Source organism: Cololabis saira, chromosome 24, assembly GCF_033807715.1.
Source record: "Cololabis saira isolate AMF1-May2022 chromosome 24, fColSai1.1, whole genome shotgun sequence".
NCBI classification, from domain to species: Eukaryota; Metazoa; Chordata; class Actinopteri; order Beloniformes; family Belonidae; genus Cololabis; species Cololabis saira.
Window position 1 is genome coordinate 25,118,160 of NC_084610.1, and position 10,000 is coordinate 25,128,159.

The 10,000-nt window shown below is 47.8% G+C and overlaps 1 protein-coding gene across 1 annotated transcript in view; it reads right to left on the reverse strand.

Moving 5' to 3' along the window:
* Positions 1-10,000, reverse strand: part of fmnl2b (formin-like 2b) — a 31,809-nt gene that overhangs the window by 8,911 nt on the left and 12,898 nt on the right. The window contains exons 4-19 of the mRNA XM_061716216.1: positions 9,405-9,481; positions 8,955-9,038; positions 8,732-8,875; positions 7,982-8,108; positions 7,825-7,901; positions 7,649-7,742; positions 7,421-7,495; positions 7,227-7,337; positions 5,810-5,959; positions 5,635-5,736; positions 5,326-5,543; positions 5,145-5,251; positions 3,243-3,428; positions 3,135-3,155; positions 1,770-1,894; positions 1,471-1,673 (exon numbers count right to left, since the gene is read on the reverse strand). Of these exons, the coding sequence (XP_061572200.1) occupies positions 1,471-1,673; positions 1,770-1,894; positions 3,135-3,155; positions 3,243-3,428; positions 5,145-5,251; positions 5,326-5,543; positions 5,635-5,736; positions 5,810-5,959; positions 7,227-7,337; positions 7,421-7,495; positions 7,649-7,742; positions 7,825-7,901; positions 7,982-8,108; positions 8,732-8,875; positions 8,955-9,038; positions 9,405-9,481 (1,901 nt within the window). The remainder of the gene's footprint in view (positions 1-1,470; positions 1,674-1,769; positions 1,895-3,134; positions 3,156-3,242; positions 3,429-5,144; positions 5,252-5,325; positions 5,544-5,634; positions 5,737-5,809; positions 5,960-7,226; positions 7,338-7,420; positions 7,496-7,648; positions 7,743-7,824; positions 7,902-7,981; positions 8,109-8,731; positions 8,876-8,954; positions 9,039-9,404; positions 9,482-10,000) is intronic.

The following is a 10,000-nucleotide window of genomic DNA, read 5'->3' on the forward strand; positions in this document are numbered from 1 at the left end:
CCCGATGGGACATTTTTTGGTGGATACACAATGGATTCTTACAAATACTGGAAGTCTTTGTGTCTCAAAATTCTGTCTGTCGAGGATGTTGAAGACGTCTTCATAATTGGATTTATGATAGCAGGATTACTCCTGATTATCCTCTTGATCGGAGGGGGGGGGGGGGGGGGGGGGGGGTCCTTGTCTATCGGCAAACGCGTAATACGTTGAAAGCTGTTTTGGCTCTCTCAAAGCTGCCGGGCGTGGCTGAAGGGTCAAGCACAGCGACCAATGCTCAGACTCTGACGCTGGGAGAGCAAGGCCGTAAGCTGGATGTGATTCTCGAACAGAATCGCAGGTTACCGGCGGTGTTTGAGCTCATTGGCAAGATTGATAACACCTTGCCAAAAGGACTACAGTTGTGAATTAGCCAGTTGGCTAAAACTGGCGCATTTACAGTAATGTTGATTAATGTGTACTGTCCTTTTTTTTAAAATAAACTGAAACTGAAACTGAACTGAACCTTGGAGAAGTTGGAAGCTCGGCTTGGCGGGAAGTGATCACAAATTTGTCTGATTGGAATTGCCATTGATGAACCAGAGACTGAAGGCAGACGGAAAATGACTGAGGCTGCCTGTTTTCAAGAAATAGTTGATTCTATAATTTGCCCTTGACAGAGCGGCTTGGCAGGCCTTTCCGGTCACAATCTCCCTGGAGGAATGTAAACAAGATGACTCTGCCCCCCACTTAACCCCCCCTCTCCCACGAACACCTGCCGATCTCCCTCCCAGAACTGACAGAGCTGCCTGATAACATCAAGGACATTTTGGCTGAGAGCAGCTCTGGGCAAAAGTTCACTGACCTATCGCGTCACAGACTTACCGAACACACACACTCACTGACGACCACACCCCCCCCCCCATCCAATGCCTTCCCTGGCTCCCCTCTTTTCAGCCCCCCTGACACGGACTTCGAGTTCGAGCGCCACGCTGCCGCGGCCCTCACTTGCATGAACTGTGCCGGGATCTCCCCCCCGACTTGACCACCCCCCATACCCAACAAGTTATGATGTTGTTTTGTTGTGTGTATGTTGCTTTTCTGTGCTGAGGTGTTTTTTTCACCTTGACACTAGGTATTAATACCCAGTTTTTCCCTCCTCCTCCATCCCAGTGTCATACTTCCTCTAAAAACGGCGTCCGTATTAATGGAGCCATCGGTGTAAACCGGAGTCAAGATCTCTTGTCTGATTTATGTCTGATCTGGCAATAAAGCTTTTTCTGATTCTGATTCTGATTCTGATGGGGTGTTTGTCACTTTTAAGAGAACCTACAGGTGCAACGGTACCCCACATGAGTTTGTTACCATTAACAGTTCCCTACAGGTGTTTATGACAGGTAACAGGTAAGCATACGTCTGGATGGCCCGGCAGATGACTGACTGACTAACTAACTAACTAACTAACTAACAGGTAACAGTTAGCAGTTAGCATACGTCTGGATGGCCCGGCAGATGACTTCGGGTCCTTTCCCAGCCTTCCTCAGGGTAATAGCCAGGTTTTTGGCTCGGTTGGCCTCCAGCAGAGACACTTTGGATGGAGCCTTCTGAGGAAGTTTCTGTTTGGAGAGGGTGAGATCCAGAGCCGGACCTTGGGCCTTGGTCTTGAAGAGTTCCTCAAACCCTTCCACGTCCAGATCCTGGACACGGATCAGAGGAATGTTCAGAAAACAGATTACCTGGCCTGCGCTGCCTAACAGGCTCAGCATGTTACCTGCAGGATGGATTCATGTTACCTGCAGGATGGATTCATCGTCGATGTCATTGAAGACGGTTCCGTTGATCTGACTCGGCTTCAGGGCCACCCAGTTTAGAACCGGCATCCGGAACTTGGTCTGGATCGGTTTCTTTATCTTCACGGCTGCATGAAACAGGTGGACAGGTAAGACATGAGTAGACAGGTGAGACATGAGGAGACAGGTGAGACATGAGTAGACAGGTGAGACATGAGTAGACAGGTGAGACATAGGTAGACAGGTGAGACATGAGTAGAGAAGTGAGAGGCAGGCAGGATACAGGTAACGAGTTGAGATGCTGGTAGGGAGGTGAGAGGCAGGTAGGATGCAGGTAATGAGTTGAGATGCAAGTAGGGAGGTGAGAGGCAGGTAGGATGCAGGTAGGATGCAGGTAGGATGCAGGTAATGAGTTGAGATGCAGGTAGGGAGGTGAGAGGCAGGTAGGATGCAGGTAATGAGTTGAGATGCAAGTAGGGAGGTGAGAGGCAGGTAGGATGCAGGTAATGAGTTGAGATGCAAGTAGGGAGGTGAGAGGCAGGTAGGATGCAGGTAGGATGCAGGTAAGGAGATGAGATGCAGGTAAGGAGGTAGGATGCAGGTAGGATTTAGTTTCGATATGTTTTCATGCAATGTACTTTCAAAACATTTAATGTACATTTGGGTTATCATAATATATTTGATGTTTAGTTTTTTCTTAGATGTTATTTTTTTCTCTCCACAGTAATTTATACTACATAAAACCAAAAAACAAGGAAAAACCCCAACATATAAAGTAATGCTCATAAACATTTCCTAGAAGACTCTGTTAATCTTGATACTAATTACTTTACTGTCATTTAAACTGCAAATGTTTGTGAGTGTCAGACTTCTTGGCCCAGGATCTACCTGGTCCAGGATCTACCTGGTCCAGGATCTACCTGGTCCAGGATCTACCTGGTCCAGGATCTACCTGGTCCTGGATCTACCTGGTCCAGGATCTACCTGGTTAGGGTTAGGGTTAGGTACCCTGGGTCTTCTGGAGCCTATTGATTATTATTGATCGTGCGATTAACGATAAATTAAACAAGGCCACAGGTCTTCAGTTTGACGCCTGTGGAGGACGTTGGATTCTGATAGCAGGAGAACTGAGCTACATCTTTCAAAGTATGTTTGCCTGAGTCCAAATTACCAAGTACAGGGGATACCTGGTCATGTGGGTTCGTCAGCACCTGCTTTAAATGGAATATTGAATTGCTTTAGCTCCAGTGTGAATGTAATCTCGTCTAGAGACAGGAAGTGATGGAGGGACTGAGTGACATGCAGGTGCTGTACAGCTGATGTAAGTGATGTGCAGGTAACAAACAGGTGTTTGAGTCGTAAACGTACAGAATAACTTGAGCGGACCCTCTGGCAGCAGGACGGGAGAAGAGGAGACAGGTTAGCTTGTTACCACGGCGACTCCTGGATGAGCTGCTCCTTCGGCCAGTGTCTTACCTGCCAGTCCAGAGTTAAAGATCACGGTTGGAGACCCGCCCGGGCCTGGGAGTGGGGGGGCGGCCGGGGGGGGCGGGGGTGGCAGGGGGACGGAGGACAGTTCACTGTTCCTGGAGGGGGGAGGAGGGGGAGGAGGGGGAGGTGGGGGGGCCGGGGGCGGCGGGGCAGGATACGACCCGTTGGGCACTGAAGAGGAGAAGAAGAAGAAGAAGAGTTGACGTGTGTTTCAGACAAGGACTGTTTCCTAGTTTTGACAGGATTTGTGGTATTTTCCTGCCTCAGTATCGGTTGATTTTTGCCGTATTTGTACAGCTATTTCCACGACACAGCGGGCCAGTCTACCTTCCTTGTTGTATCCCATAACATAATGCACAGGGGAAGTAGGTGGGAGTGGTCACATGACCAGCTATTACCTGGGCTGCAGCAAAGTGGTATTTACTAACGACCTCAGACCAGTGTGCAGATCAGACTCATGTGGAATATACTGGATACTACACTGGACTGGAGGGTTAGGGTTAGAGCAGTATGCTGTCTGAGGCAGATGAAACCTACCTGTGCCTGGCATCGCTGGTGGTGATGGGTTAGGGTTTAGAGCAGTATGCTGTCTTAAGCTGGGCATACACTGTGCAATATTTTAAATCGTTTGATTCAGCCCCATCTCAAACTGCACGACTAGATCGCTGAGTTCAAAAGTTCACAGCCCACGATTTATGGTCTCACACTGTACGACCCGATGCTCTGATGCGACCCGTCTGCTCACACTATACGATCATAATCCTCACGTCGGACTTCTGTAACTGGAACTGCAACGTCAAAAAGAAGTGGAATAGGAGGAACCCCGAAGTGGGAGACACCGAAGATGCTCAGCAAAAACAAACGTGCTGCCCTCAGCCTGAATTATGGTTCCGTATTAAATCGCCGCCGTAGGCTCTGCGTTGGTGTAACGCGGAACCATAAATCAGCCTTTAGCAATTTGTGCCATTCTGTGTGGTGATAAATGAAAAAAGATTAGACAACGTCGTGATTGGATGAGGAATTGGCTGGGTAGACGTGGGAAATGCAGTCTTTTTTTCTGCTATTAAAACATGATTTGTAATGTGACTTTGCAACACTTTAAACTAACCCTAACCCTAACAAATAATAGTTTTTGACGTGACATCAGAGATTGTGCATGCTCTCTGTGAAAGGATGAGTCCAATCGGGTCGTAGCTGCTTCAACTGTGATTCCTTCACGAGGAGCGACCAGGATTTCAAACAAGCTTGATTTTCTTGCGAGCACACAAGGATCGTCGGGAGCTCGTCGTGAAGTGTTAATCTCTCGTCTTGACGTGTTACTCTCTAGTCGTGAGGTGTTAATCTCTCGTCGTGAGGTGTTAATCTCTCGTCGTGAGGTGTTAATCTCTCGTCGTGAGGTGTTAATCTCTCGTCGTGAGGTGTTACTCTCTCGTCGTGAGGTGTTAATCTCTCGTCGTGAGGTGTTAATCTCTCGTCGTGAGGTGTTAATCTCTCGTCGTGAGGTGTTAATCTCTCGTCGTGAGGTGTTAATCTCTCGTCGTGAGGTGTTAATCTCTCGTCGTGAGGTGTTAATCTCTCGTCGTGAGGTGTTAATCTCTCGTTGTGACGTGTTACTCTCTCGTCGTTACCCCACGTTTACTGCACGAGGCACGACCAACGGTTGTGTTGAAATCCGGCCCGATCCAAAAAATAGTCGCACGACTGGAAAATCGGTTCAAGACAATCGCACAGTGTCTGCCCAGTTTTAGGCAGATGAAACCTACCTGTGCCTGGGTTAGGGTTAGGGTAAGGGTTAGGGTTAAAGCAGTTTGCTGTCTCAGGTGAAACCTACCTGTGCCTGGGTTAGGGTTAGGGTTAAAGCAGTTTGCTGTCTCAGATGAAACCTACCTGTGCCCGGCATCGGTGGTGGTGGTGGAGGAGGAGGGGGTGGGGCTGGGGCTCCTAGAGTTCCGCCCATCCCAGGTCCCATGCTGTGATAGGCTACCGTCTCAGGGCTGCAAACATCAATCAGACAAGTGATTAAAGAGATCCCAGATGAAACAGTGTAGCTGCAGGCCGGCCGTCTCACCTGGGGGACAGGTTATGGCAGGGTGGAGGTGAGGGGGAGGCGGACTCGGCCACCCCGCCATCCCCCTCCCCTCTCTGGGGCTGAGGGGCCCCCAGGACCCCGGCCTGGGCCTCCTGAGCCTGGCGCTCCAGACGACTCTGGCGTCGGATGGTCTGGTCCTTCTCTCGGACCATTCGCCGTAGCGTGTGCACCTGGGAATTGGCGTTGGAGTACACGTCCTGCACAGATAACACATGAGCAACAGCCTCTTAAATGACACATCCCTCCACAAGTTGATGACAAAGAGGTTTCCGTGGTAACAGCACTGACCCGCATTTGGTCCAACTCCTTATTGGTTTGCATCAGCTGCTTTTCCAGCTCCACAATCTTCAACATGGCTTCGTTCTCCACGTCCAGCAGACGCTCGGACATCTGAGGACACAGGTGGGGAGGTTTGGGTCAGAGTGTTTCCTGGTCTTACCTGCCAGCCCACCTGTGGTCTTACCGTGGCCAGACTCTCCTCCAGCTCTTCAACTCTCTCCAGAGCAGCGGTTTTGGTCTCTGCGTCCTCCAGCAGAGTCCCGACATCAAACACGTTGTCCAGGTACGCCTGGATCTGAACCTGCAGGCGGTCACTTTCCGTGTGTTTGAGACTCTAGGGGGAACAGATGGAATAATAGATGAGGAGAGAAATGACGCAGTCATGTGTTGGGGGCGGCTGTGGAGATGTCAAAAGTGGGACAAACAAAGTGCTCCCAGATCCACCTCTGGAGTCTTCAGCCAACATTTCTATCAGACATTGTGCTTCCTTCAGGGGGAGGGTTGTGTTACTCAACCTTCTCCCTGATCTTTTCATATTCATATTGGGCGGGACGGGACCACCCCCCCTCCATGCTGGACCCTCCTATGTAGTAGTAAAAAGGTTTGGGTTGTCTCTCTAACTGGAACTATCCAGATTTGGTGTTGTTCCATTTCCCCCTGCTGGGGTTAAATCTTGAATTGGTCATGAACGAAACACCTTGACTGCTTGTTAGGGGTTTCTTCTTCTGCAGTACTTCCTTCTTTGGAAACAGCCTTGACTACCTTTGTTACAGTATGAGCTACCGTCGATACCTGATGTTGCTAAAGTGAAAATCTCCTCATGTTATTTACCAAAGTAAAAGATTTATTTTGAGCAAACCAGAGAAGATTTGGAGCATGTTCTCAGGCTTCTTGAAAAATGGATGGGACCCCTTCTTTATGCAAATAGGGACCAACTAAAATATCTCACAGGTATTTTTGACATTACTAGTCAAATTAGTTGACTTGGATTGCGTATGGCATGTTGGTCGTTTGCCCCGTTGCCTTACAGTCTTGTGTGGATTTTCTCCAGGAACTCTCAGGGTACAATTTTATGCCAATGTCAGGTTGGAAGAGGAATTGCTTTAGTCTTTTTGTTCAATTTGTTTAGATTTTAGTCCTGTAGTATCTTTAGTAATCTTTAGTTTCTATATACATAGATTCATCTTCTCTACCTGGTTAACCCTGAGTCTTCTGGAGCTTATCCAGCTCATTACAGGTGAAAGGCTGGCTCCACCTGGACAAGTCACTAGTCCATCACAGAGCCCAATATAAAGACAAATAATCCTTCACACTCATACCTACAGGCAATTTATAGTCATCAACTACCATAACATACATGTTTTTGTACTGTGGGAAGATGCCAGAGTACCATGCATTTATATGTCGATGTCAGTCTGCAGTACCCAGAGAAAACCCACACAAGCTTGGCTAGAACATGCAGGCACTTTAGATTAAAACAGCTCTATTTATTCACTTGTATATACTTTTATAAGCCTCACCTGCACCCCTTTCTTGTACATTCCAAGTGTTGTATGTGTACTTGCTCTTTTCTGATATTTTAATCTGCATTCTTCTCTTACCTCCAGGTGGTCGTCCAGGTTGAGCTTGGTGAAGTCGTACTGCAGATGGACTCTGAAGTTCATGTCCTCCACCGAGTGAACTACAATGTTGATGAACTGCATGCAGGCCACCTGGAAACAGTTTCCATGACAACACAGGAGGTTAACGAAATACTGTGTATGAGATGATGTCATCGTGAGTGAGAAAGCATTACCAAAAAGTCAATGTTGTCGTCTTCGTTCTTGAAGTGTTCCATCAGCTTCTCAAAGCGCATCGATTCAGTGCACACCTGCAAATGATTAGAGACTGATCAGTGGAGTGATCAAGAGATTGATTGGTGAAGGAATCAGGACATTTGATCAGTGAAGTTATCAGGAGACTTTTCATGGAAGTAACCAATAAAAAATTGTGGTATTCAGTGTTTTTCTATGTCATTGTTTACAGTTTTGAAGTTGTCGAAGGCAGACAGGATGATTTCATGTCCACCTCGGACCAAACACACGGCTGCCAATAATTCCAGGACTAGAGCCTTCGTCCTGAGGAGGAAGAGGAGGAATAGCATTTCAGTGATGGAGTCATCATGTTGTACGTTTGCAGCTAAAACTGTCATATTTATACCTTGCATTCCTGTTGTTGAGGCTGAGAGCGATTTCGTTGACGGCGTGAGGGTGAGACATCACCATGTTGAAGCCGTACTGAATAAGAGACGGCCATGTTTGAGATGAATGTAACGAAGGAAAGAGCTGAACTCAGTCATGTCTGCCGTGTCTGTTACCTGGTAGTTCATGATGGCTCGCAGACACATGATGCAGACGTGAACATCGTCCTTCTTACAGACCAAACGGGAGTTCTTCAGCGTCCGCCGACTGGGGAGCGTGTTGGACCGCGTCACCAGAGCTGAGCTGCAAACACACAGTCTGGTTTTAGACAGTGCTTTAAGTGGGCCGGTACGGAGTGGTACGCAGTACCGGCACTTCTAAATTGTACCCATCAGCGTATTGAAATGATTTACTGGGTGCGGCGCGTACCGGTACTGTTCTTCCCAGATTCCCCATCAGTCAGTAACTCCGCCCGATCTCCCCAAAGTCTACAGGTTGGATTTGTTGATTAAGGTGTTTTGATGCTCAAAGCTTGCCGTACAGACGTAAAGGCACGCTTGGCCAACCCGCGGCTCTTTGGCCGGCGTCATGCGGCTCTTGCAACTTTATTTGATGGTGCAGTGAAAGACAGACTCGTAGGAAGTGGGTGCAAAATATGCCGCAACTGGAATCGAACCTGCGTTCGCTGTACGCAAGTTGCCTGCTCATCCCGTTGAGCTATACGGGCGGACAAAATGCATGGCCAAACGGAAATATGAAGGTAAACACAGGAGGTTTTTAACAGAGTGGGAGAGTTTTATATATATATATATATATATATATATATATATATATATATATATATATATATATAATTTTTTCCCACTTAAAGCACTGGTTTTAGATCAATAAAGACTTAATCTGCCTCAAACCTCAGGTACTGATACCTGATGGAGTGTCGAGCTGCTCGCGGGGCGGATGAGGACGGGGACGGCAGGCTGCAGTCTCCATGGAGATCCTCTATGGACCGACTCCAGGGAGAGTCGATAGATGCCACCTCGCTGCTGGACTCAGACTGTTCCCCGTCAAACCTGAGCACAAAACTCTCCATATCATCCTTGGAATTAGAAATTAAACCTGAATTTAGCTGGAAATGTGGCTGTGACTCACGTAACGGCATACTGGGCAAAGGACAAGTACTCGACCAGAACATCCAGACCTCGATTCTCCTCGTTGAGAAACTCTCTGACCCACCTGCAGGCAGACAGGTGTTCAGACGGACAGACAGGTGTTGAGACAGAGAGACAGGTGTTCAGACAGACAGACAGAGAGACAGACAGACAGACAGAGAGACAGACAGACAGACAGACAGACAGACACACAGACAGACAGACAGAGAGACAGACAGACAGACAGACAGACAGACACACAGACAGACAGACAGACAGACAGACAGACAGACAGACAGACAGGTATTCAGACAGACAGACAGGTAGACGGGTATTCAGACAGGCAGGTGTTCAGACAGACAAGTGTTCAGACAGACAGACAGGTATTCAGACAGACAGACAGGTGTTCAGGCAGGTAGACAGGTATTCAGACAGACAGACAGACAGGTACCCAATGTGATTTGTGCGTAGAGAAATCTCCAGCTCTCTGAGCATCTGCGTCGACTCCTGAACTCTTCGTCTGAACTTCTGTGGACAGACAGACAGACAGACTACGGTTACTGTGGTTACTATGGTTACTATGGTTACTGTGGTTACTGTGGTTACTGTGGTTACTATGGTTACTATGGTTACTGTGGTTACTATGGTTACAGAGCTCTGTGGACAGACGGACAGACAGACAATGGTTACTATGGTTACTGTGGTTACTGTGGTTACTATGGTTACTAGGGTTACTATGGTTACTAGGGTTACTATGGTTACTATGGTTGCTATGGTTACAGAGCTCTTTGGAGACTGTAGGACAGACAGACACCATGATTACTATGGTTACTGTGGTTACTGTGGTTACTATGGTTACTATGGTTACTGTGGTTACTATGGTTACTACGGTTACTACGGTTTCTATGGTTACTATGGTTACTATGATTACAGTTCTCGTTGGAGACTGTAGGACTACAGTTACTATGGTTACTACGGTTACTACGGTTACTCTCTGGAGACTGTAGGACAGACAGACTACAGTTACTATGGTTACTCTCTGGAGAC